At 38.4% G+C, this 27,804-nt stretch overlaps 3 protein-coding genes, 1 long non-coding RNA gene, 1 other non-coding gene and 2 pseudogenes across 5 annotated transcripts; 2 read left to right on the top strand and 5 right to left on the bottom strand.

The window, feature by feature from the left end:
• Positions 1-7,982: 7,982 nt before the first annotated feature.
• Positions 7,983-9,925, bottom strand: LOC126592910 (uncharacterized). The gene is made up of 3 exons (XM_050258714.1): positions 9,716-9,925; positions 9,276-9,602; positions 7,983-8,379 (listed from the first exon to the last, which is right to left on the bottom strand). The coding sequence occupies exons 1-3, from the start codon at positions 9,777-9,779 to the stop codon at positions 8,198-8,200; spliced, it is 573 nt and encodes a 190-aa protein (XP_050114671.1). The 5' UTR covers positions 9,780-9,925; the 3' UTR covers positions 7,983-8,197.
• A 3,398-nt stretch (positions 9,926-13,323) lies between these two features.
• On the top strand, positions 13,324-15,589 carry LOC126592908 (fructose-1,6-bisphosphatase 1, chloroplastic-like). The gene is made up of 4 exons (XM_050258712.1): positions 13,324-13,860; positions 14,205-14,429; positions 14,764-15,270; positions 15,357-15,589. Exons 1-4 carry the CDS (start codon positions 13,429-13,431, stop codon positions 15,426-15,428), a joined length of 1,236 nt encoding a protein of 411 aa, XP_050114669.1. The 5' UTR covers positions 13,324-13,428; the 3' UTR covers positions 15,429-15,589.
• Positions 13,728-14,231, bottom strand: LOC126592912 (uncharacterized). The gene is made up of 2 exons (XR_007612826.1): positions 14,158-14,231; positions 13,728-13,884 (listed from the first exon to the last, which is right to left on the bottom strand). It is a non-coding gene; the product is annotated as an uncharacterized LOC126592912 (long non-coding RNA).
• Positions 14,034-14,106, bottom strand: TRNAE-CUC (transfer RNA glutamic acid (anticodon CUC)). The gene has a single exon. It is a non-coding gene; the product is annotated as a tRNA-Glu (tRNA).
• Positions 15,551-18,382, bottom strand: LOC126592905 (uncharacterized). The gene is made up of 7 exons (XM_050258710.1): positions 18,055-18,382; positions 17,701-17,959; positions 17,062-17,241; positions 16,338-16,968; positions 16,125-16,231; positions 15,978-16,037; positions 15,551-15,891 (listed from the first exon to the last, which is right to left on the bottom strand). Exons 1-7 carry the CDS (start codon positions 18,226-18,228, stop codon positions 15,863-15,865), a joined length of 1,440 nt encoding a protein of 479 aa, XP_050114667.1. The 5' UTR covers positions 18,229-18,382; the 3' UTR covers positions 15,551-15,862.
• A 176-nt stretch (positions 18,383-18,558) lies between these two features.
• Positions 18,559-21,618, top strand: LOC126592911 (uncharacterized; annotated as a pseudogene).
• A 2,626-nt stretch (positions 21,619-24,244) lies between these two features.
• Positions 24,245-25,194, bottom strand: LOC126592909 (uncharacterized; annotated as a pseudogene).
• Between the last annotated feature and the right edge of the window lie 2,610 nt (positions 25,195-27,804).

A 27,804-nucleotide genomic window follows, 5' to 3' on the forward strand; every position in this document is an offset into this window, starting at 1 on the left:
TTGCATGTTTCTCAATGTATATGGTTTCAATTTTTTGTTGGTAATAGAAACTATGTCCTTTGACTCTGCTTACATGCTTTTTAACATGGAGAGAAATTGAATTTGTATTTCAGAATTAGTGTTCTTCGTGATGTCCAACAGTCTGGAAATAGTTTTTCGTATTGTAGTTTAGAATTAGTGATCTTGATTCAGAACTTGAAACTCAAAGGATAACAAACCCCTGTTTTCTGTAAAGATATATTTCCAAAATATTTTTAACACCTGCAGCAACGCGCGGGGGCACTTTTTCTAATGTATACTATTTGAAACAGAAATTTGGTGGTCTAGTATTAGGGATTACGCTTCATTAATGTTACAAATCTCCTCCAAAATTCCTTGCTGCTAACATTCCAGAGGAACACCATGCAACATGCATGGCTATAAGGGACCAGGGGAAAATGCAAGATGAAGCTTTCTTCATAAATATTCTTGCGAAACAGGACGAGGGGCATTTGCAGAAGCATCGCCATAACTCGAAATTTCTTCCATGGCACGGTGAGGATTGGAACGTTGTTTTTCGCATCGATAAGGCAAGAATACTCCTGCATTTTAATTAAAACAGTTGACAAAGAATGTAAGTACATTTTTTACCCCAAAAAAATGTTAGTACATCAAGTTAGAACACTCTAATACCACGTTAGATAATCACTAAAGCTCTAAGATTAAGAAAAATCGTCAATCTTCTGCGCGTAGATTTTGCGAGATCTTGATTACGTACCTTCTCCAACAGCCATGTTGAAGTAAAGCTCAATAATGTTAGGGCACCTATGATAACAAAGCATATTGAGAACTCGAGGGTCGAAGAGGGAATCAGAGGAAATTCCAATTGCCTTCCTATCAATACCGCATGCCTTGATGCACTCATCCGTCTCTATGTACTCCGCCATCTTCTCTACCACCCCTCCCGACGTCTTGCATTCGTGTCCAACCTTTCTGCCCTTCTTCGCGATCGTCTCCAACAAGCACTGTTTACCGAAGATGACACCGAAAATGCGCAAATCTCATTTGGCATATACTCACAAATAATCTCACCTGGAAATTATAACCAAGATTCTAAACACAACGCACAATGTTCTTAAGTTTAATTAATTTCGAAGGGAACTGTTATTAAACACTTTAAAAATCTCATTCTACACTCCTCATAAGTGTTAGAAATGTCGGTACTACAAGATAGAGAATGCACAGAGTAAAGTAGAAAATGGATACCAAGAATTTTACGTGGTTCGGCAATTTATGCCTACGTCCACAAAACAAAGATCAATCTTCACTATATGAAAAAGATGAGTACAACAAGCATAGTCTTACCAAGCCAAAGACAAGGCTTGATGGATACAAGAAAGTATGACACACACTTTCTATCACTCTAAACTTCACTCACAATGTGTAGTGGAACACTCTCACTCTCACTCTTAGAGTGGAACTCTAGCTTTGGACTTGATCCTTTGCTACTCACACTTGGTTCTTAATTGGTTACTACACCCATATTTATAGGTGAAGGTTTGATATTCTATTAGTTTCTAGTGTATTCTTCAAACCTCTAGCATAGATAATTCTAGACTAGCCACAACATTGTAGCTTCTAGATCTTTCCATTTGCAACCAAGGAAGCTAGTACTCTCTAGCTTCTTCCATCAACTTAATAACATGCTAGAATTGTCTAGCATGCTCCAACCACCTCACTTGCTTACTAGAATAATCTAGAACATTGATCATGGGCTGGACCATATACCAACAATCTCCCCCTCCAGTCCATGAGGGAGGAATTCCGATCATGACTCCAAGTTACCTGGAGTCCATCCCAGCAGCCTTAATGCAGAATTCCAACTTTGATTTTGTGACTACCTTTGTCAACATGTCTGAAGAATTATTATCGGTATGAATTTGCTTCAGCTGTAGCAACTTGTTCTCAATAGCATCTCTAATCCAGTGATAACGAATATCAATGTGCTTAGTGCGTGAATGATATGTAGTGTTCTTGCTCAAATCCATAGCACTCTGACTATCACAATAAACGCCATAATCACTTTGCTTCAAACCCAACTCTTGGAGAAACCCCTTTAGCCATAATAATTCCTTACATGCTTTTGTAGCGGCTATGTATTCAGCCTCGGTTGTGGACAAAGCAACACACTTTTGCAACTTGGATTGCCAAGACACGGCTCCCCCTGCAAAAGTAAACAAGTACCCAGACATAGATTTTCTACCATCCAGGTCACCTCCCATGTTAGCATCTGTAAATCCTTCCAAGATTGGTTTGGAACCACCAAAGCACAAGCACATCTTAGAAGTCCCCTTCAAATATCTGAGAATTCACTTAACAGCTTCCCAATGGTCTTTCCCTGGATTAGAGAGAAACATGCCCACCACACCTACTGCATGAGCAATATCTGGCCTTGTGCACACCATTGCATACATAATACTTCCTACCGCTGAAGAGTAGGGAACAACTGCCATTTTCTCATTTTCTTCATATGTTTTTGGACACGACTCTTTGCTCAACTTAATATGATTGGCTAAAGGTGAGCTTACCGGTTTGGCTGCTTTCATGTTGAACCTTTCAAGCACCCGTTCAACATACTTTTCTTGTGACAGCCACAACTTCTTGGATTTTCTGTCACGAATTATCTCCATGCCCAAAATCTGCTTAGCTGGCCCTAGGTCATTCATGTCAAAGGACTTAGGGCTGGTTTGGTATTGCTGTGCTTTGAAAAAAGAGCTGATGTGAGAATAAGCGGCTGTGAAATAAATCAGCAGAGTGTTTGGTAAACTTTTTTGTAAAAGTGCTTTTGGAAAAAAAAAACAGTCTGATAGTGGGTCTTTTCATTAAAGGAGCACTGTAGCTTTGTGTGCTTTGAAAAAAAAGCCAGTTTTCCAAAGCTACAAATAGCAGCTTCAGCTTATTTTCACAGCAGCTTCCAAAATAAGCCATTTTTTTCAGTTTACCAAACACCTAAAACCCTCACAGCTTTTTTTCATGGGTGCTTTTTTTTTAAGCACCTCACTCCCAAACCACCCCTTAGATAACTCTTCTTTGAGCTTTTTAATCATAGAAGCATCTTGACCGACAATCAACATGTCATCAACATAAAGCAATAAAATGATGAATTTACCTCCAGGAAATTGTTTGATATAGACACAAGAGTCAACATGAGTTCTCTTGTACCCATTACTCACCATGAATGAGTTGAACTTCTTATTCCACTGTCTCGGAGCCTGCTTAAGACCATATAAGCTTTTCTTGAGCTTGCACACCAAAGTTTCTTTACCTTTGACTTCAAAGCCTTTAGGTTGCTCCATATATATCTCCTCTTCTAAGTTGCCGTGGAGAAATGCAGTTTTAACGTCTAACTGCTCGAGCTTAAAATCCATGCTTGCTGCCATACCAAGGATAACTCGAATGGAAGTCATCTTCACCACCGGTGAGAAAATCTCATCAAAGTCAACTCATTTCTTTTGACCAAAACCTTTGACAACCAAATGAGCCTTGTACCTTGTCATTTTGTCGTCTCTTTTCAATTTGAACACCCACTTGTTTTTCAATGCTTTTCTGCCCTTTGGAAGCTCCACCAGCTCATAGGTATCATTCTTTAATAAGGAATCCATCTCTAACTCCATTGCCTTCATCCATTTATCATTGTCGTTATGAGCTCTGGCCTCCTCATAAGTTTCGGGCTCTGCATAATTAGTCAACATGATATACTCTGATGAAGAATACTTGGTAGATGGTCTTCGACTTCTGCTAGATCTTCTGACCTGATCTTCATTCTCTTGCCAAGCTAGAAGCTCCCCCTAATTGGGTTCTCCTTGAATCTGCTCTTCTTGACTAGGCTCCCCTTGATCAGCAATCTCATAGTTTGGCACATCTTGATCAGACACCCCCTGATCAGCATTATCTAGTTTTGCAGGCACTTCATTGGCAGCTGCTTCAAGGATGTCATCGTGACTTTCTCCATCTGAAGCTAATGGATCAACTCATCTGACTACGCCATCTGGTTGTGCCTCTTTATCCGAATCTCCAATTGTTTGATCTTCATAAAAAACCACATCTCTACTTCGGATAAATTTCTTCTGGTATGGGTCCCATAATCTGTAACCAAAATCTTCACAGCCATAACCAAGAAAGATGCACGGTGTAGCTTTGTAGTCTAACTTCGATCTCTGCTCTTTAGGCACATGCACAAAAGCTTTGCAACCAAACACCTTCAGATGAGAGTAAGACACATCATTACCAGTCCATACCCTTTCTGGAACATCAAGACGTAATGGTACTGATGGAGATCGGTTGATCAAATAGCAGGCTGTCCTTACAGCTTCACCCCAGAACTGCTTAGATAACTTTGCAGTCCTCAGCATACACCTGACTTTCTCCATGATGGTTCGGTTCATTCTTTCAGCAACACCGTTATGTTGTGGAGTTCCAGGAACTGTCTTCTCATGACGTATGCCATGTTTCACACAATACTCTCTAAACTGGTAAGATGTGTACTCACCGCCGTTGTCGCTACGAAGGCACTTAAGAGGTTTCCCAATTTCCCTCTCCACCATGGCATGGAACTCTTGGAATGTCTGAAACACCTGGTCTTTGGATCTCAACAAATACACCCAAACCTTTCGTGAAGCATCATCAATATAAGTAACAAAATATTTATTTCTTCCAAGTGACTCGACTTCCATGGGACCACACACATCTGAATAAACAAGATCTAACAAATTTCCTTTCTTTGTAGATGGAACAGAAAAACTAATTCTTCTTTGTTTTCCGAATAAACAATGCTCATAAGAGTTTAACGACGTACTTTTGGCAAAGGGAATGTGAGACTTCTTTGCCAAAACTTGTAGGCCTTTCTCGCTCATGTGGCCTAGCTTCTTATGCTACAAGTCTAGAGATGAGTCCTCCACATCATTCAACTCACATTTCAAAACCTTGGCATTTGACCGATACAACGTACAACAAAGTCGTGCTCTTGCTACCACCATTAAGCCTTTGGTAAGCTTCAATTTCCTTCGCTAATATGGGGATAATATCCTTGTCGATCAAGGGTACCGATGGATATTAGATTGAGACGTATATCAGGAATATGTCTCACATCTTTCAACATCAACTGGCAGCCGAGATTAGTTCTTAGGCAGATATCACCAATTCCAAGAATTTTGGAATAACTTTCATTTCTCATCTTCACTATGCCAAAGTCACCTTCTTTGTATGTACTAAAGAACTCCCGTTTGGACGTAGCATGGAAGGAAGCTCCATTGTCAAAGATCCATTCAATGTCTCTGTCAGAGTTGCCCATATGCAGACATTCACCAACAGACAATATTTTTGGTACATCACCACATATTACAGCGGTGGTATTGCCAATATCATCTTTCTTCTGATTGTTTCCTTCCCTTTGCTCTCTCTTCCAAACTCGACAATTTTTTCTTCATATGGCTTTCTTTGCCACAATGGTGGCATGCACCCCTGAACCTTGACTTGGATCGGCTAGGACTCCTGCCATGACCTCTAGGCCCTCTACTCTTGCTTTTTCCGTGGTTCTTTGTGACAAATACTTGGCTGCTATCTGTGCCTGAAGTCTTTCTCCTTGTTTCTTCATTGAGCAAGTTATTTTTAACATTATTAAGAGTAAGAACACCATTAGAAGCAGAATTACTTATACTCACCACAAAGGTCTCCCAACTGTCTGGCAATGATCCAAGTAGCAATAACGCTTGCAGCTCGTCCTCAATCGTCATTTTCATAGTAGCCAACTGGTTGATGATATTTTGGAAATTGTTCAAGTGTTCTGCTACACTTAAACCATCCTTATACTTCACATTGATGAGCTCTTTGATCAAGAAGGCTTTCTTGGCTGGGGTCTTCTTCTCGAACAAGGACTCAAGCTTCATCCAAAACTCACGGGCATTGGTTTCATTAGATACATGGTGAAAAACACTATCGTCCACCCATTGTCTAATTGTGCCAATAGCCTTGCGATTCATCTTCTTCCACTCAGCATCGGACATGCTCTCGGGCTTAGCGGCATCTCCTTCAATTGGCTCATGCAGATCCTTGCAATAGAGAATGTCGTTCATCCTTGGCTTCCATGTTACCCAATTAAAGTTGGTGAGTTTGATCATAGTGCCACTTCCTTCCATCTTGTAGTACGAGCCAACCGGCTCTGATACCATTTGTTAGGAATGTCAGTACTACAAGATAGAGAATGCACAAGGTAAAGTAGAAAATGGACACCAAGAATTTTATGTGGTTCGGCAATTTATGCCTACATCCATAAAACAAGGATCAATCTTCACTATATGAAAAAGATGAGTACAACAAGAGTAGTCTTACCAAGCCAAAGACAAGGCTTGATGAATACAAGAAAGTATGACACACACTTTTTATCACTCTAAACTTCACTCACAATGTGTAGTGAAACACTCTCACTCTCACTCTCACTCTTGGAGTGGAACTCTAGTTTTGGACTTGATCCTTTGCTACTCACACTTGGTTCTTAATTGGTTACTACACCCATATTTATAGGTGAAGGTTTGGCATTCTACTAGTTTCTAGTGTATTCTTCAAACCTTTAGCATAGATAATTCTAGACTAGCCACAACATTGTAGCTTCTAGATCTTTCAATTTGCAACCAAGGAAGCTAGTACTCTCTAGCTTCTTCCATCAACTTAATAACATACTAGAATTGTCTAGCATGCTCCAGCCACCTCACTTGCTTACTAGAATAATCTAGAACATTGATCATGGGCTGGACCATATACCAACAATAAGTGTATTTTTCTTTCTAATTATAGAATGTTTGAAGTGTAAAATGAGAATTTTGGAGTGCCAATAACAATTCTCATTTCAAACTAACCATGTTTAATGATTAAACGTAATGACATATGTGTACCTAGAGATGCATGGATGAATAGGGAAGAGAGGAAGAGAAGAAAAGGAAAAGAAAAAAAAATCAATAAATCCATGTGGTTAATTTGTGTAAGATTGTCGCCAATTGACAAACAAAAAGAGATTAGTTTGTGAGTGGAGAGGTTTAAGTGAAAAGTAAAAGGAGATTAATATGAACTATATATAGGGAGGACACCGGTTTAGAGGTTCTTAATTGTTTCTAGTTTAGCTCCATGAAATTTCAAGCTCTTGATAATTTTTTTCCCTTATAACGAGGACTAGTAGCTTGGCAGTTCACTCTTGCGGGAGCGAAAAGACTCACAAAAACATTTCAATCTCCCATGCTATCATCGTGTGATACACCAGCGCTAGGAATGGAACTCATGACGTGTCGTGTGAAATACGGGCATGAAATTCATCTCTAACCACAAAATCACTCCGTGATGGTTCTCTAGTATTGATATTGCAAATGTCGTATTTCTGCCATTGAAGTTCAAGAAATTGTGCGGTAACAAGTGACTGAATTACAGTACCACATAATACATAAACGTGGAAGTAAAAAAGTATTTAGAGGCCCATCTAAGTCGGACCAAACTATCCAGAAATCGTAGCCCAATTCCAAAGGAGTTCGACAGGATTGGACTTCTATGCTGGATGGCGAATCAATAACTTCATTGTGGTTTGTAGACAGTTACGTTAGCACATGACCAAAATTTGCACCATATTTATTAGACTTAGAATATTTAGATCTAACGGAAGATATGATACAAAACTGAGCGTAATGGTGTTCTAGGATTCATATAGCCGACACCACTTAGTGAGGAAAGGCTTTGTTGTTGTTGTATATAGAAGCTGCAGCGTGAGAGTGGCAATTCAAATATAGAACCTAGGTGCACGATAAATACTCTTAACTACTTGAGCTATAATTACAAGTTCATTTATCATGAATAGTGAGTTCGATACCAAATTGTTGCTATAGCAAAGCAGAGCATAGCAAGGAAATAAATTTTAATCAATTGAAAACCCCAAAATTAGATTATTTGGAATTTTGGAGAAGAAATGTATAAGCATTGTATGTATTGATCTGACATTTGTAAAGTAAGTAATACAATTACTTTTGATATAAAGGTTGTATGTCTCAACAAATCCCACCCACAAACAAAATGAACCGAAATTCCCCCTCTTCTTTTCCAACTAATGTAATTATTCCTCAATTAATATACACTAATATTATATAATTCAAAAGAAATTATTTGCAGAAACTACACAGCATGATTACATAGGACTAGGAGCAGATGCAGGTTCAAATGCCTCAGAAGGGGGATATGCCGCATGCAACCCTGATGGTAATTGGGAGCCGTGAGGACTAGGGGCGGCCTCGCCAGAGCTCAGAAGCGCGATCATGGAACGGTGAGGATTGGAACGCTGCTTGTCGCAGAGATCGGGCAAGAATACACCTGCATTTTTCAAAACATATAATTAAGTTCTATATTAGATTATGTTACATTGTACAGTTCTTACATACAAGAAGAATAAGATGTCTAATATACAATCGTAGTAAAACTTGGTCACGTGATCAACATGTGATACAATGAAATTATAAAAAAAATTTGCATATACCAGTTGTATGTAAGAATATTTCGTTTAATCACATGCCTCCATTTTATTATAGTGTACCATAGTAAAAGGGGTTGATTAAATTAGAAGGAAATCTATCACAAGGAAGGTATCACAATGCCACCAACATGACAGAAAAAAGAAAACGAAAGCAGACCAAAGTGAAGCATATTCCTAGGCAACATTTTTAAGTATGCCTAAAAGTATTATGGGGTTTTTCTATATTAAATCAGTGTATGTGATATATCAGTGTTTAAATGTTTAAATTAAAATTGTTAAAATAGTTATGCATATCAAACCGATTAATGTACTAGTGTAAGGACCAGGATCCTCTCCTGAGCTAAGGATGAGGATCCTCCTCATCAAGTGATGTGGGCCGTTGGATGAAAATCCAACGGTTACAATTATTATAACTTTACAGGGATCCCCCTGTTTGTAACCGTTGGATTTTCATCCAACGGCCCACACTCATTGATGAGGAGGATCCTCATCCTTAGCTCAGGAGAGGATCTTGGTCCCTAGTGTAACTCATACATCGATAAATTAAAGAATTCTCAATCTATCTCATTCTTCTTTTGATTTAATATTAGTCCTAAAAAGAAGAGAAGGAATGTTTTAGGTGTGACAAAACAATCATTCTTAACCACTTGGAAGTTTGGAACCACTAAATAATATAATTAATCGAAAGAAAAAAAAAGAGAAGAATTTAATTAATGATTTGTGAAAATATTCTTACCCTCTCCAGCTGCCAAGTTGAAGTAAAGGTCAGCAATGTTGGGGCACTTTTGGTAACAAGGAGCAGAGCAGAGCTTGGCCATGAACTGAGGCTCAAGGAGGGCATCAGACGAAATCCCAACAGACTTCCTATCAATCCCACAAGCCTGCACGCACTGATCTGTCTCTATGTAATCAGCCACTCCCTCCACCACAACTTCTGATGTCCTGCACTGATACTCTATGCTTCCATCTTTCTTGGACATGGTCTCTAACAAGCACCTTTTCCCGGCCGACGACACCGAAAATGCACAAACATCGTTCGGCAAATCCTCACATATAAACTCACCTGAAAAAAATGATCAAAACAAGTTTAATAACTGCAAACCATTTAATTAATTAGTTAAAGAACATTGTATATTACGATAGCCGATCGAAGACACATTGTAATGACCAACTGACCTAGAACTGCATGGATGGATAGGAAGGAGAGGAAGAGAGCCAAAAACTTGGTGGAAACCGCCATGTGTGGAGGATCTGAGAACTAATGTGGGGTTTTGTTGGACAAAAAAAAAAACTCAGAAGAGAGATTTATTTGTGAGATTAGAGTGAAGGGAGAAGGGTGGATTTATAAGGAGGAGGAGGTTATGAACTGTGAAACAACAAATGGCTACGACTAGCTATATATAGAGATGGAAACGTTGAAATATAAGGCGGCGTCTCTACATTCATGGACGCGTTTGCAACTTTCCTGCAGGTTGGTGAAACTGTACGTCTACGATCCTCTTCGCATTTTTATGTTTGGAGCCCAATTTGTCATTTGTTCTATTTTCTATTTTTTCTTATTTGTTTTTGGTTATTATTATTTATTTTTTAAGTTTTGATTTTGTTATTGTTTATTGACTTGTTTTATTTGATAATGCAAAGACGTGTGGAAAGCCTGCAATTTGAATTTTCTTCTCTCTCTCTCCATATGTGGTGTTAGGGTTTGTTGACATTTAATTTGTATAGATGCATGACCGACGTTGTACATATTGAACTTTCTGTGTGGCTTCTTGGTTTATATTCCTTTTCCATTCAACAAGTTGAATATTAATATATGGCTTTTTAGCCAAAATAATTATGAGAATGACAGTAATTTCTCATTTTGATTTATAAAATTTAAATTGATAGAATTGATGTCTGAGTTTGTCCATTATCAATTATTTTGATCTTTTCATGAAAAATCTCCATTAAATAAGAATACAATAACAAAAATACCATCAATTTTGTCAAATCATTTTGGCCTATTGTTAGGGTATTTTTATCATTTTGATCTTTATTTAACGGAGATTTTCATGGAACAACCAAAGTGTTGATGTAGACAAACTCAGGAGCCACTCCTATTAATTTCAAATCTCAGGGACAAAACAAATGAGTTAATTATGTCAATCTCATAGACTATTTTGGCTAAAATGCTTTTATATATATTAATGAAGTACTTTAACTAATATATGTTCTTGTAACTTATTGGCTTTGTGATACAACTAAAAGCCAGCTAGGTTAGAGTTCGATATGATTACCATAAAGACCTTAATTAACAAATTTCGTCAAGGTAAACGAGAAATTAGAAAAATATATTTCTCCTACTATTTATTTGTCTTGTTTAGCTAAACTAGACAAACCATTAAGCAAATATTGCATAGTCAAGAAGGTTTGTTGGACCTAAATAACATGACAAATGCAATGAATTTGACTTTTCGACACTTGTAATAAATTAACAAAATAGAAATATCATGTACCCATGCTGTGCGTTTCCAATATTTTTGCTTTACAACTTATAAATTCCATTTGATTTGGACTAGGTCATATTAACGTGGCTAACAAGCCATCTCGAACCATGAATATGTTGATGGCTAAACCGAAAGTCGTCATCTTGGCGGTGAAGTTAATTTCCTTTGTGTACATTAAACGACAGCTAGGGTTCCACGCGTGAACTTCTGAATGGTTCACTCGGCTTCAAAGGAAAGTCTAGATCTTTATGAATGAATGTCGTCTCGTTTTTTCTCGGTAATTTTCATGTGAATGCCATGTCGTGTCGCTGTTTAGAGAAATAACTAATCGAAACAAGCCAATAAATTAGGTTCCGATGATTTCCAGAACACCAGATCATTGCTGCGAATTTACTCACACGGGTCAAAGATTATACTTTTTGAGATGTAAGGTATTGAGTGACTTGAGTCTATTGACCCAAAAAGAAGTATGAATGAAGTATTATAACCTCATGCTGCATGCCTTACCCGGTCAAGTACCGTCGGACGAGTGTAATTTATTCTCTTTACTCAACAAATTTCAAAACTTAAACCTGTCTATGACAACTAATATAGTAGTGATGCTCACGATCGGATAAGGAATGCAAGCAAAAAGTGTTCCCCAAAAGTACTCCCTAAGTTTATAATTACTAGTAAAAAAATATGGCTATTCACACTAATTCCATAAGTGTCTTTTAGGTTATTCACACTCTATTTTCAGTGTCAAAGCTTAAAATGTTAATAACTTAAAAAATAAAATTTTCCACCACTTTTATAAACATACGTGCTGTACCATCCATATTTCGGTCACAAGAAAAAATTTCTCCACCGTGCATCTCCTAATGCATAGTCACTGTCCTCCGCCTAGGTTTCTATTGATCCTTACCGCACTACATGTGGTTTTGGTGGCTCTCTTCCAAAGGTAATTTGGATTGCAGATCGCTGCATGTGTTTTTCCGACATGCATCACATCATCTTTTTCCACTGAGCTATAATCCATATGGACACCAATACGCCATCTACTGGTGCACAAATGCACAGATACACATCCGTGGCTAAATAACAGTGTGTGATGCCCTTAAGAGGGTAAAGAAAAGAATCTCCACCCTTGTCATTGATTGTACTGCTCCCTTTTTTTTTTTTCTCTTTTTAATTAATATTGTCTGCAATGTCCAAAAGGTGGAATTGAAGGAAAGAATATCGATGTATGGAAAATAAAAAGGAGAAGAAGGGTAGTATATCACATCAAGGAAAGGATTTGTCATAGTTAAATGGAATTAGGGAGAGAGAATTATACAATCAATATATATGCATGATAGAGGTCTTCCATCTGCAAAGTTGTTCAGTTCTAATTTTTTAAATCATAGATAAAAAAGAATTGCCAAGTTATTGCTTAAGTTGTCCTCCGTTTGCTACTTCATATTATTAAAGCAAAATTTGTGTATTTATTTTTTGACATTAAAGTTCCAAATAAATTTTCAGAAATTAAATATCATTTGAGGTTTCAAGTTCCAGCCAAATCGTGCCAAAAATTGATAGCAAATCCCTTTCGCCTTTTATTTTTCTCTGTCTTTCTTTAGCTGAATAGTACCAAACAAATTTTGTTTTCTGTTTATACAAGATGAGTCACGTTCTCTTGATCACTTGATGAATAAGAAGTCGTGGTCACTCACATTTAGATTTGATATCAAATGTTGAGATTAACATATCAATAGCACATCTACTTATTCTGCACTTTTATTGTTAAATCTAAGGATGAGTGATCAAGCATTCTTTGGTCACTAAGAGAACAGAATACGAGATTATGAGAACCTATAACCTTCATTTCCAAGAACCAACAAAGATATTCACCATCTTTTCCCATAACACTTCGTCATTGCCAATAATAAGATCATGTAAATCTAGCCTAGAGGTCTTCCCTTCTGCCAAATCTGGGTCACTTGTGCGGTGAAACCAAGCTTTATGCAAATTGCTAAGAGCTCCAAAGTAAAACTTGCCGCTACACCTTGTTATAAATTTAAGTTAATCCAAATACTTGGGGATCAAGGTTCCTGAGCCTAGGTTTTAAAGCCCACAATCATTAGCAATTAGGCTTAATGGAGTTGATTAACGACCTAAACCAAACATCAAATCCAACCCAAATTGAATTCCCACTTGTTATTTGTTATCTCCCTCCCCCTATTGGCCTCCTCCAAGAAACCATGATCGCAATACCAAACATTACAAAAGCAAGATAAGTGGGACCCAAAATAAAATAAGAAAAATATCAGAAATTGTTGCCAACCTCACAAATCCCACACACACAATCCAACTAAAAAAAACAAAAAAACCAGAAAATCAGACACTGAAAAGAAAAATCAGAGCAAAAATCAGAAACACCAAATCATGGTTGCAGCAACGTTAACTTCACCGTCGTCCCAACTCCTATGCTCAAGCTCCCGGTCTCTCTGTAACACCTCTTCTCTCCAACAATGTGTGTTGGGGTCCAAAACAGTCGTCTCGTGCCCTAACTTAACTTACAACAAGAGGAGGCATGCGGCTGACGGGGTTAGGTGCATGGCCGTAGCGGCGGAGACAACGGAGCCGAAGAAAAAGAGCGGGTACGAGATTCAGACGCTGACGAGCTGGCTGCTGATGCAAGAGCAGGCCGGGGTGATCGATGCCGAGCTGACCATCGTGCTCTCTAGCATTTCGGTGGCGTGCAAGCAGATTGCTTCTTTGGTGCAGAGGGCTAGCATTTCCAACTTGACTGGGATTCAGGGTGCGGTTAATATCCAAGGAGAGGACCAGAAGAAACTTGATGTTGTCTCCAACGAGGTTTGTGCTTCTTCTAAGTCTTAACTGAAATACAGACGTGAGGTCAGTCAATTGGCTAAGACAATATGTTCGTCATTTGAGAAAAAAAAGGACAAAATTAAACAAAAATGTTCCTTAACAAAGAGAAAAAATAGGCAGAGTTTTAGTAAAATCTAATAAAGGCACAAAAACAATTCCGTTGCCGGGATTTGAACCCGGGTCTTTCGGGTGAGAGCCGAATATCCTGACCAACTAGACTACAACGGATTAGCAATTTCGTTTTGGTCACAATCAATAAAATGGTTTGCGTTGGCCCACCTTCATAAATAGAGAGTTTGATCATGTAGCACAAACTGCACAAACAGGTTTTCTCAAATTGCCTGAGATCAAGCGGAAGGACAGGGATTATAGCATCGGAGGAAGAGGATGTGCCAGTCGCGGTGGAAGAGAGTTATTCCGGCAACTACATTGTGGTGTTTGACCCACTTGATGGATCATCCAACATTGATGCTGCTGTCTCCACTGGATCCATCTTCGGAATATACAGCCCGAATGATGAATGCTTTGCACACATTGAAGAGGACTCAACCGTAAGTCCACTAATACGACAATGTTTCATTTGGTCATAAATTTCATTCATTGATAACGGATAAGGAACTGTCAAATGTCATGTTATATGTCACATAAGTTGATAACTTGAGATACACTTGCTACGGGAATCTCATTGTAGTGGTATTTCAAGTCAATCACGTATTGTCATGTATTTTAACTTTTTCAAATAACGGTGTGTAATTGACTTAAGATCTCACCATGGCATTTCCATTGCACGGAAGTTCTTCTCTAATGTGAAACGTAGTAATCCGGCTAGGGTTTTCCCCAATTTTCGCAATTGAATGGTTGGAATGCTTCAATGTTGCATTGCAGCTTGATAGTGTGGAACAGAAATGTGTAGTGAGCGTGTGCCAGCCAGGAAGCAACCTACTTGCTGCTGGCTACTGCATGTATTCAAGCTCTGTGATCTTTGTGCTCACAATTGGGACTGGTGTTTTTGCATTTTCCTTGGACCCCATGTACGGAGAATTCGTCTTGACTCAAGAAAACATTCAGATTCCGAAAGCCGGAAAAATTTACTCATTCAATGAAGGGAACTATCAGATGTGGGATGACAAGTTGAAGAAGTACATTGATGATCTCAAGGACCCAGGTCCTAGTGGCAAGCCCTACTCTGCAAGGTACATTGGCAGCTTGGTTGGTGACTTCCACCGGACGCTGCTCTATGGCGGCATTTATGGTTACCCTAGAGACAAGAAGAGCAAGAATGGGAAGCTGAGGCTGTTGTATGAGTGTGCACCAATGAGCTTTATAGTGGAACAAGCTGGCGGGAAAGGGTCCGATGGCAGTTCCAGAGTACTTGACATTGAACCAACTGAGGTGAGTACAATTCGTATAATGGTTGTGAGTTTCTGCAGCTCACCTTGTAAATTGATTGACTACAATTTCTACTTTTGTTTCTGCAGATCCATCAACGTGTTCCTCTTTACATCGGAAGCGTGGATGAGGTGGAGAAATTGGAGAAGTACTTAGCATGATCAGAATGTGACAACAAAGAGATTTAATTTTGTTTTGTGAAGATAAAGTTGTATGAGAACTTTTTCTCAAGAAGAACAATGAACTAAAGAGACTTGGACTTTATATTTTGTTTTTGCTGAAATTATGAAAGTCAAAAGCAGACCTTGTTAAATATGAACAATCCTTCGTGTTCGAGGAGAGAGACTTACATGAAACGGAACCAAGTACAAGCCATTAGCCTACGTAAGCCCAGGACTGCAACCAGAGCGTATTAACTACAAAATTACATGTATTTCTAAGGAGCATGAGACTCACGCCGTGAGTTATCTAATGATACAGCAACTCTAAGTTGTTGAATTGTTAACATAATTAGAAAGCTTCTGCAGGAAGTCCAGTACCATGTCAGCCTAACAGTCATTCCCAGAAACAGTCAGATCGTTGCAATACAATTCTCCTAATCCTGAGAGCTTCCGCGATTTTTCACTGCAATTGTGAAAGCATGCGAATTAGTAATTCTAGACTTTTGAATGCAAATGGAAGGGAAACATAAGAGAAGATGGTGAATTTACCAGGGCTTATAATCCTAATACATTTTGTCACAGACTTCATCGCAGTCAAGGAATCAGATCCTGCAACAACCACAAATAACTTGTTAGATATTCAAGATGGATGAACAGGTTGCAAACTTTATGGCAATAGAAGATGTGTTAAATTACCTTGCACATTCATGTCCTTCTCTGATAGTACTTCTGTCACAGTTGATGTAAATTCTGACAATACTTGATTGGCCCCCACGTTACCATCCGCAGATTCATAAGATGACCTATAAGAGTTTTGTAGAAGAGAACATAAGAGAATTGAAGTGAAATGAAAGTAGTGAAGAGAATAATGTAGTAGTTGTGATGTAAAGTATGGAAGGTAGAGAATACCCCGAAACCGTCGCAGTGGAAGCATCAAAGTTTGGTAGACCAAGTTCTTCACAATGAAGATCAAATTCACCTAACATTTCAGTGAAGGAGAAATCCGCCCCAATGGCATCAAAGTTCATCAAATCAATGTCAAAGAGATCAACTTCCCTTTCAGACTCAGGTGATGAAATCTCATCGCCAGATGGTTTCTCCAAGCCCATTGGCACATCAGAACAGTCAAAATTGAGCCTCCCCTTTACATGGGACTCCCTCTTACTTGTCTTGGCAGGTGAAGAAATGCAATGGTTTGTTTCCACAGTGTAGCAAGCTTTGTTTGGGCTCAGAGTCACTCTCTTTGAAGAAAAAATGGTGCAAGTTGGATTTACATCTGGAGGAGAATTATAACTGCAAGTAGCAGTGGAAGAAATCTCAAAAGGTGTAGACTTGCTGACTTGAATTGAATTTGCTCGCTGAGGTGTCTGAGGACCAGAGTTGTTAGTTGGGACAGAAAATGATGGCTGGTTGAACAAGCATTTAGCCACAGTGGAGCCATTGGGAACCAAATCGTGAGGTGATGGGTGAAAAGCCAAAGAGGATTGGGCAGATTTTTTATTATCGAGTGCATCACCTGATCCTGAAACCGCTTGTTCTCCTGCTCATTTTAAAGTTCAAGGAAAATAAACACCTAATGATATAAAACAGATTAAAAGCAGCACAACTTTGAAGAACATGCACAGTCCTATACCTTTGTTGTGCATATTGCTCTTGCCAGCAGGTAATTTGCTGCAAGATCTCTTAGCAGCATTTAAACCATCCACAGGAACCTTAGAACTCTTTCTCTTAGTTGTAGGTGGGTCAACTGTAATTGGCGAGCAAAAATTCCCAGGCCTCATGTTGGGGTTGGAAGGTGTTGACACAGGAGCAACTGGTGTTTGGAACGTTAAAAGACCCAATCAAAAGGCGCCAAAAAAAAATTATACCATGTTGAATTCATAGCTTATAGAGCGATTATTCTTGTGGGTTTTTGCTAATTTATCACACCCTCAAAAGAGTTCAAATATTTAAGGCAAAGAAAACGAAACACCTAAAAGTTGAAGCATCTAATGCAACAAATTTCTCAATGAATGCAACTTTCACTATATTCTCAATGAATGCAACAAATTTCTCAAACACAAACAAAAACAATAAGATATTACCTGCAATTGTACATTGTAGCCATCAATGGTTCAAATAACTAGTTAAGGCAAATAAATGTATAGTCTACGAGTTCAAGTTGAAGCATATAAGCTCTCTAAACATGCAACTTCCACAAGATTTCTCAATTCATTCAGGCAATTTTTCAAACACAAAGCAAACAACCAGACGGGGAGGCTTAGGATTGTACCTGCAGCGGGCCCATTAGACGGGTGAGACGGAGTAGCCATAAGCATCGGCTTCGGAGCCACAGCCGGAGGTGCAGAGACTGTGGGGCTTCCGCCGGCATTGTAAGTGTTCATCACGCTTTGCATCCCCTTCAACAGGGTTTGGACCCGGGTCTTCTCCTGCTCCACCCGGACCTTCTCCTGATCCAAAATCACCTTCTGCTCCTTCAACAGTATGTACTCGTCCAAAATCTCAGCCAAGCTCAGCAAACTCTTCGGCGCCTGCAAAAATCAGAAAAACCCAAATCCCAAATCAGACAAATAAGAAATTTTTCAGACCGATTTGAACAAATCGTCGGGAAAAACCAAGTGGGTACCTCTCGAATCGGCGATTTGGCGATGAGGGACGAAGCTTCGGTTCTGAAAAGAGAGCGGGTTTCCGAGTAGTTGTTGTCGCAGAGGTATCGGTCGACGATGAAGGCGATTTGGACGGGGGTGACTTTTCCCTTACCCAAATTCTCAGACTTCTTGCCTTTGGACTGCTTCCCCATTTTCTGAATATTGAGAGATGCGGTGGAAAACTAGGGCTCTGATGGAAGCGAGGAGGAAGAAGAAGGAGAAGGAGAGGTTGAGATCTGAGGAAAGAGAAAATGGGAGAGCCTTTTTAAGGAGGGAGTTTTAGGGAAAAGAGAGGAGGGAGATGGAACAACAGAAACCGCGCGAGTTTTTGAAATTTTGGGGACGAAGGATAAAAAGTTCCAAGCTTGGTTGGGCTCATTGGGCTCATTGGGCCCAACAAATCATAAAACGGCCCAAAACTAAATTCTGGGCCATCTACAAATCCAGTCATAAATCCAAAGGGACGTAGAATCCACAACTCCCTCGTTATCTCCTCTCTCTGCAACGCTCTGAAGCTTGAGGATGACACGAGGACTTCTCCCATGGAGTCCTTGCCACCACTCTCTATCTCCCACCTCCCTCTTCGCACTCCCCCTTGCTTTCCCCACTACCAAAAACACCCAATTCCCAGTTTCCATTTCCTCCACTCTAGAACCAGAACCAGAACCCGCCACCGCCACCACCCGACAACTCACAGCCAGAGAGAGAAGGCAGCTCAGGAGCGAGAGGAGAGAGAGCAAAACCGGCACCAGCTGGAAAGAGGAGGTGGAGGAGAAGCTTCTGGAGAAGCCCACGAAGAAGTTCGCCAATTGGAAGGAGGAGCTCAACCTTAATAATGTCGCTCATGAGGGCCCGCAATGGTGGATCATCAAGGTCTCTCGGGTCAAGGGCCAGGAGACCGCTCAGCTCATCGCTCGACAGCTCGCCAGAAACTATCCTCATATCGATTTTAAGGTATTGGGTTATTTTTATTCAATGTTTTGGTTTTTGGGATTTTTTTCAAAATTGAAGAAATGTGTCACTAACGTCTGTCTAATTTCCTTGATTTTAAGGTATTTACTAGTGTAGTTTAATGTTTTGGTTTCTGGGTTTGTTGCAAATTTGATGTAATCTGATAAAGATGTCTGCTTGATTCCAGTTGAACATATTGAAATGAATCGTTGCCCTGTTATATGAGTATTTATTGTACGATTCAATCTCTAGGCCGAAAACAAACCGTGTAAATATTTGCTTGTTTGCTATACAGATATATGAGTATTTATTGTACGATCCAAGACAGGAAGAAATTGAAAAATGGTAACTTGGTTAGACCGAGACCCCTATTTCCGGGGTGTTTATAAAGTGTGTATTGGACTAGGAGATACATGACTTTATAAGAGAGTGCGATGGAGTTGCAGGCTCTGTTGGTTCCAAGGTCGGAAATACGTGAGTATTTATTCTTGCATGATAGGTTGCTGTGTATTACTATTGCCTAATGTTATTGTTATCATAGTAGGAAAGTGGATAGTTGATGTAGGAAATATGAAGAAACCTTTTAGATAGAGATGTCAATTTGTGACTTTTTTGAGAATTTACTTGTGTCTAGAACTGATTGACTCGTCTGGTTTCATTGGTGGGATTGTACGACAGTCGACAGATGCATAAAGTTATGAAGTCATGTTATGTCTGCTCAATTATGTGATATCAAGCTACTTTTGGGCTTATGTGTTCACTAAAACATACGAGGTAGATTGTGGGTTTAGTTTTCTGGTTTACTGGCGATTTTGCAATCCCCTGATAGCCATTCTTTTCTCTGTTCATTTCTAATCTTGAGGCCATCTAAAGTATATATCCTTCTAGACTACTAGCTGCCTTGTGAGATGTCCAGTGAGTATTTATAAAATGTTATTCTCATATGTACAGGAAAAGACAGATAACCAGACCCCGTCCAGTGTCTGAGTTTGACATGGAAGCTGTCTTCAAACAGGAAAAGGAAGAACAACAGAAAGCTGAACAAGCTTTTGAGCAAGAGCAGCAAGAAGCAACCCTCAACGATGCTGCCGAATTTGATGGAGATTCTAAACCAAAAAGCGACCTAGAAAAACACTTGATCCTCTCATAAATGGTTCGTCTAAAGGAAAGAGTGAGAAGCTTGTCCCAGGTTCTTCTGTACGAGTTGTATCTGGTACTTTTGCAGAATGTGTCGGCAGCCTGAAGAAGCTGAATAAAAGAACAAAAAAGGTATGTTTTTCGGGTATTACTTATTCAATTTAAATGAGTGAACATTGGGTGGAAATTAAACATGCATGTCCTCTCTTTGTTGTTGGGGATATGCATGAAAGAATTACTACTGTCTTCTGTGGATTATTTTACTCAAGAATCTCAATATACTACATCAAAGACGTTCTCTTTTGGAAACTTAACAAAAGAAAGAAAAATTATTTTCATCGTGCAGGCAACTGTGGGATTTACGCTATTTGGGAAAGAAAGCTTAGTTGATATATGTGTCAGTGAAATTGTTTTAGAGACCGTTGGAAAAAAAGTTGTTTCAGAGACCATGTAAATATGTTCAGTCATCAATCATTATTAAATGGTAAGTTTTTCAATCTTTTTTCCCTTGTTATATCTTACTTTCATCTGTATGAAAATATGTAGTTTGACTTTCTGTTTACTTTGTCATGAAATGAAGATACACTGCATACTAATTAGAAGTTTCCAAAATTCCATGCTGTTATATTTTATTTGGTTAGGTGAGGTTCTCATTGTAAATTTCTGATGACGCCATGCACAGATACATGGATATAAAATTGTAAATCACATAAACAAGGCAGATTTTTATGAAGATCCATTACCAACCTTATTAAATCGGAAATAGCTAATTTCGATTTGGCTGTCTTATTTGTGGTAAAAAAAACTATTGCACTCATATTGTTGATGTATGTCCTTAGTTCTTCCTAGGTCACACTTTGGCCCCCTTCTAGGTGTTTTTCCCATTGGCTGCCAACTTCCTTTATTTGAAATTACGGTGACATATTGAGTGATGCATCACTTATCAGTGTAGTCTGCTTTTGGTTGTGTTTTGTTACTTGTTTCATACGCTCTTTCTGGTTACCTGGAATTAGGGTACAAATTAATCCATACTCGTGAAAGTTGTGTCAAGGCCCTGTTGGAGCGGAAAATTTTGGTTCCTCTAATCCTCCAACAAATAAATCTTGTAACCATGTTGAGAAGCCTACAACTCCATCTTCACTCGCCATCAATGAGAGAGGAGGGGACCTGCAAAAAAACACTCCGACGCTCAAGTCAGTATTTGTTCAGAATGCTTATAAAATATAGAATGATCTAATACCTCTCTTTTCTTCATCTTCCCCCCCCCCCCCTGTTCTGATGGGATTCTAGGCCTTTTATAGGCATAAAAAGCTTGGACTCCCAGTCCCATTATCTCACTCCATGTTCTTTTGTAGTGGATGATTCATGTTGCTTTATTTTAGCCCCACTCCCTTGTTTTTAGGATGCATGGGAGATCGCTAGTTTTTAGGATGCATTGACCCTTACTTTTTGCACCCACAGATGCCCCTTTTTTTCTCTGCAAACACACATCATCTTAGTTTGTGAAAAATATTTCTTTTGCGAAAATTCGTGTGACTTGAAATTTCATCATGAGTTTAGCCTTCGGCTACGGTCATAGTTTAGCCTTTTGCTACGATCACACAGTCGCATGTTATCCTTCGGCCACAATCACTTGGTCATTATTTAGCCTTCGGTTTTGACCACACTATCGTAATTTAACCTTCCGCTACAATCATAGGTCTTTATTTAACCTTCGACTAAGATCATAGGGTCAATGTTTAGCGTTCGGCTACGATCATATGATATTCGACCATGGGTTTTGGGTTTTCAACCCTCGGTCTTGGGCTTCGCCCATAATTAGATTTCGGTCTTGGGCCTTCAGCCATTTTACGATCTTTGGGTTTTGGTTTTAATTCGGTCGTAACCCATTTGATCTTGGGTTTTCAATCTTAATTCGGTCTTAACCCACTCGATTTTGGGTTTTCGATCTTAGTTCAGTCTTAACCCATTAATTCAATCTTGGGTTTTCGATCTTAATTCGGTCTTAAACCCATTCAATCTTGGGTTTCAATTTTGATTCGGTCTTAACCCATTAATTCAATCTTGGGTTTTCGATCTTGGGTTTTTGATCTAAATTTGGTCTTAACCCATTAATTCAATCTTGGGTTTTCGATCTTAATTCGGTCTTAGCCCATTCGATCTTGGGTTTCAATCTTAATTCGGTCTTAACCCATTAATTCAATCTTAGGTTTTCGATCTTAACTCGGTCTTAACCCATTCAATCTTGGGTTTTCGATCTTAATTTTGGTTGTACACTCATGCCCCCATAATTGTTCAAATGCATTGGTTTTCGCTCTCTAACAATAACTACGCAAAATTTCAAGAGTAGCATTGCCTAGTTTGACACACCATATAAAAGTTGATGAACATCCAAACATAGAAAAGGAGAAAAATTCTAAACTTTCTTACTTGTTTTCGCTAGAGTAATAGCTAACCCCAACCTTCATTTTACCCTTAATGAAATTAAGTGGCACTCGTTTCCGATAGAGGTCGAAGTCTGAATATGCTCCTCGCCTGGAAGCCCTTATCGCCACAAAACCTGCCATTATCATGATCTGAACATCTCCATCTATTCGGCTCGTTCATGCTCTGATGAGTTCACTTCTCTAGACAATGAATAGCATGAATTTCAAATCTTGATCCGCAACCAAGTGATGTTCAAATACCGTATAGCCATCGCACATGGCTTTAGTAGCGTGGAACGCACACCTACATTGGTGTTTACTTCCTTGGTGGGCACAATACAGACACTCGTATCTGCTAAGAGCTCTCTTTAACTTTCTACTAAATCACAATCTGATTCTGATGTGGATTGGGAAATCAACATGTAGTTTGAATGAATCACTTCCTTGTAATACGTGATGTCTTCCCTTGATTATACAGGGCCTGTAGCAATTCCTTTTAGGTGCCCATATGTGTATTAGCAAATATACCATGGTAACAAATGCCCTGTTCAACTAGACAAAAAGAGTCAAACATTTTGGTGATAAATGCATTAAGGCTGAACACTTTTTTGTATTTGATAGGTGGTGCTCCCACGCCCCCAACCCAATTTAATTGGTGCGCTGTCTAATTTTCCTCTTCCTTTCAGTTTCTCTTTCGGCCATTCTGGCTTCTTTGTTCTCTTTATAAATCAAAACATTTCATGGTTAATACAGTTGCAGCAATATTTAGATAGACCTTTATGAAAGTTTTAAGCCATGCATGTCCCCAATTCTACAGGACCTTCACCAATTTAAAGATTTAAGACTCAATAAATGAATTTTCAACTGAACCTAATATCTCTACGCATATTCCATATGTTACCATCGGATAAACTTCCGATTTAATGATTTTTCAACCGAAATTTTCTTAAAATTTCAAAACGTGAATGATTTATGATTCTAACAAATTAACAACTACTTATCATACTGCACTACGGCAATAAAATATACGATGATTATACCATTTTGCTATATCATATGTATTACGCTAAAAATGCATTTCATGCAATAACTCGTAGAATAATAAAAACAGAAAGAATAGAAATCTTCCCCTTTTGGGTTTAGCTCATGCTCCCTGCACCAATTAGTGTTCAATGGCCTTGCCTCTTTTACAGTGAGCGTTATTTGCTCTCTTCCGGTGAATTATTTGCCACTGTTAGACAACTTCGTTGTTGTCGAAGCAAATTCAGTGTATTTCTTTTGCTTTCAAGCCTTAAGTGCTTGCCGAATAAGTAACCTCATTTTTCTTCGTAGCTTTTGACTTGATCATGCTTGTGCATTATTTGCCCATGTACATTTTTTGTATGCAACAAAACTTCATTCTCTTTCTTTGCCTTCCAAAGAGAGACTGTGAATTGCATTGATCTTAATTTATAATTGAAAAGAAGGAAGGAATTCTTATCTTTTAGGCAATTTCTAAGAGTGTGTTGAAGCCTTTCAATATCTTCCAAAACTTTTGCATCTTGCATGCCTTCATTGTCCTTGTGGTGTTAGGAGTTCTTGGGAAATCGTAGATTCATCAGCAGCTGCTAAGTTTCGAATAAGAACCCGATCACCACTCCACAACAATATATAGTTAGACTGCTTCCAGAATCAGTTTTTTGTGACTTTTCTAGGCAATCCCATAACGGTGTAAACCCTATCAGTATCACTGCTTCTACAAATGGAAAAATCAATGGATGTTGCAGCATCAAACCGCCAGCAACATTGACCGTAATTTCCTCCTCTATCAGGCTATTGATCACCTCATCTGGTATGACATAAAGACAATCTCTGCTCTGCGCCAACCACCGTTTCTTTTTCCGGTTTTTAAGGTTGGTTACCAGTACAGATCCTATAACTGTTGCTTGACCACCAGAATAGCCTTGATAAAATTCCATGCTTCTTCCTTGCAGGATAGTTTCTCCCTTATTATCCACCGTGTCTGCACTCCGCAGTAATCAACAGTGTAGCAGGAGCATCACCATTCAATTGTTCTCTCACTTTGGAGCCTTGAAATAATAGCATCTGCGTTGGCCTCAGCTAGAACCATGACCAATTCTTTAGGCTTATCCATCCTTATACTTTTTTTTCATCAATATCTGCAGTCACGACTGTGAAATGGTATCCCATCTCCGCCAGTATTGTCCGGCGCGCCGCTAACGCCGATCCGAGTATTATCTGAAATGACATCTCCTTTGAGTTTCTCATTTGTAGGTATTTGATGATCAGGTCTGATCGCTTCAACATAAGGATGGGCAAATACCCATTGTTATGGGTAATCGGGGTTACCCATCTATTTAAATTTCACGGATACGGTTATGGGTAACCGTTTAAATAAATAAACGGTTATGGGTATAACCGTTTACCCGCGAAATTTAAATGGGCAGTCATGGGTATTAACCGCGGTTATAAACAGGTAACCATTTACCCATTTATTTTATATATGTAAAATTACACAAACCATGTCCCTATCAGACAAAACTTTGATCAATGCTAATGACTATAGTGCATGATTTATGTAGCTAATATAATATAGTTTTCCTTAACCACTTTAAATTTCATGGTCCATTATATATATATTATGTTAATACTTTACATTCCAAGTTAGATAACTCAATAATACTGTCTTTTAACAGTTTTCTTAACCCAAGAATACTTAGCAAATTTTATATTACCTTTATTGTTAACAGTTAAAAATATCGTCTGTAAACTATTATTTCAATTATTGTAATGGTATAAGGACTTAAAAAATTAAAATGCAGGATTGTACAATGAATGTACCTATAACGGTGTTTAATTGTTAGAAAAAGAAAATTATGACAAATTTTTCTTTTTTAATTTTCAAGTTATTAAAAAACAATTAGACGGATGAAAAATGAGTAAATGGTAAAAAAAGAAAGGATAAACGGGTTAAAAAATGATAAATGGGTAAACGGTTATGGTTAAATGGGTACACGATTATGGGTATGGTTAACCATTTATAAACGGTTATGGGTATGGGTATAACTGTTTAGTCAATTACTCAACGGGTAAACGGTTATACGGGTATAAGAATAAACGGTTATGGATAAATAACCGCGGTTACTGATGCAAAAATTATCTTAACACACAAATTTAACCCTCTTTTGACAATTGTAGTACAAATATAAGTAGGGATCGTTCTGGACCGGGGATTAGGAAGACTTGCTAATAACCTCTGAACTGACTCAAAAACATAAAACTAAACTTAAAAACACTTAACAAGACTCACAAGACTCAAAGCAAACTTAAAATACTCAAAACAGCTTAAAACAACCAAATAAACTTAAACTAGACACTAGGAATGACTTTGGACGAAATTTGGCTTTTACTTGAATCAAAACACTTAAAAACACAAACTAAAACAGATTTGAAACACTTTGAAACAAGAAACTAAAAGGGGGGTTTTGATTTGAATGAAGTTGAAACAAACAAACAAGGATGAAAAACTAGACAGATTGTAAAACGAATGTGAGAAATAAGATGATGGATGGGATAGCTAGAGGCTTTTTCTCCACACATGATATATATGCAAATAACTCGATTTCCAGTTACTACTTCATTGAATTATGAACGACAATGCTCCAAATTAACCGTGACATTACTAGTTAACTCTCAGATTTTCCTTGTTTTATTGGATTGGATGACATCATTCGACAACCCAAAAATTCTTCTAAAGTTCCCTACATGACATCATAATAGAGATACAATCAAAGATCATTACGTTTAATGAAAATCATAAGCATTGACAAAGCACTTGCAACTATGACATCATGTCACTCATGCTAGGAATTGAACTTAACGCGATCGTTTATAAGCGACCTTCACTACATGTGAATATAAGTTTGTAACGATTATGTGAAACTTCCTTATATTCTAGCAATGAATTTATGCATGCCAATTAAGTGTCGATCCTTAATTAACAAATACAAATAAGTTATCAATCAAATAGTTAAGCCAATTGCATTCACGATTCAAGAGTTCATAACTGGAATTTATCAAATTATGTTGCACACATAATCATGGCTTTGAAATCACCCCTAGCCAAGAGGGGTTTAGCCACTCATATTTACAACAAAACGAAAGGAAATGAATTTAAACATTAGAAACAAAAGAAAGAAAACACCTAAACGCTCCAATGATCCAAGTTGGACAGCAAGCATGTCCAAGCATTTTCCTTCCCTTCCTTTGCTACGGCACAAGGTGTTGGTGAGTGTTTGAAGGTTTGTTTGTATGAAGGAATGGATGTGAAGATGAATGGATGTGTTTTGATGAAGGTTGTGTTGAAATGGGAGTGAATGATCTAACCAAGTATGAACTCCATTTATGTTACACACACTTCCTTTTATAGAGGAAGTGCATGGCAATGGAGGGGAACATGGAGTGGTGTAGCAATTGAGTGCAATGATGCATGAAATCTGAAATGATAGAGGAAACAAGGAATGGTGTAGCAATTGAGTGCAATGATTCAATGTAATGATGCATGAAATCTGAAATGATGGAGGGAACAAGGAATTGTGTAGCAATTGAGTGCAATGATTCAATGTAATGATGCATGAAACCTGAAATAATGAAGGGGACAAGGGTGGTGCACGATAATGATGGAAAGGTGAATGGTAGAGTGACACCCCTTTGTGGCTGAGCTCTTTGTCCTTTTTACATTGATTCTTCTTTCTCTTTAACACATTCCTAGCCTCTTTAGTCTTCAATTTCGTCCATCCACCTTGCTCCATACATGTGCTATTCATTCCAAGCCCAAAACTGCTCCAAAATGCACCAAAATGCATCTTATTGCTTTATAATGTCTATGGACCTACAAACACACGAAAATAGCTTAAAATACATAATTAACTAAGAAATAACAACATAAATGCATGAGAACAAGCTAACTCAATCGCATAAATATGCTCCTATCAGTTACCCGCCCGCCATAACCATTGCCCATCTCTACTTCAGCGTAAGACAACGTGTGTAAAGTTGGTTGGTCCAACGTAGAATTCTTAATCGTTGCTTTACACTAGGACTCTGAATTGATTACCACGATTAGTATTGTTGATATTCAGGATCATATATTATCATAAAAATGTTAATGTTCATTTATTGTTGGTAAATACTACATAAATAAGCAAACAAGTC

Source organism: Malus sylvestris, chromosome 12, assembly GCF_916048215.2.
Source record: "Malus sylvestris chromosome 12, drMalSylv7.2, whole genome shotgun sequence".
Lineage (NCBI taxonomy): Eukaryota > Viridiplantae > Streptophyta > Magnoliopsida > Rosales > Rosaceae > Malus > Malus sylvestris.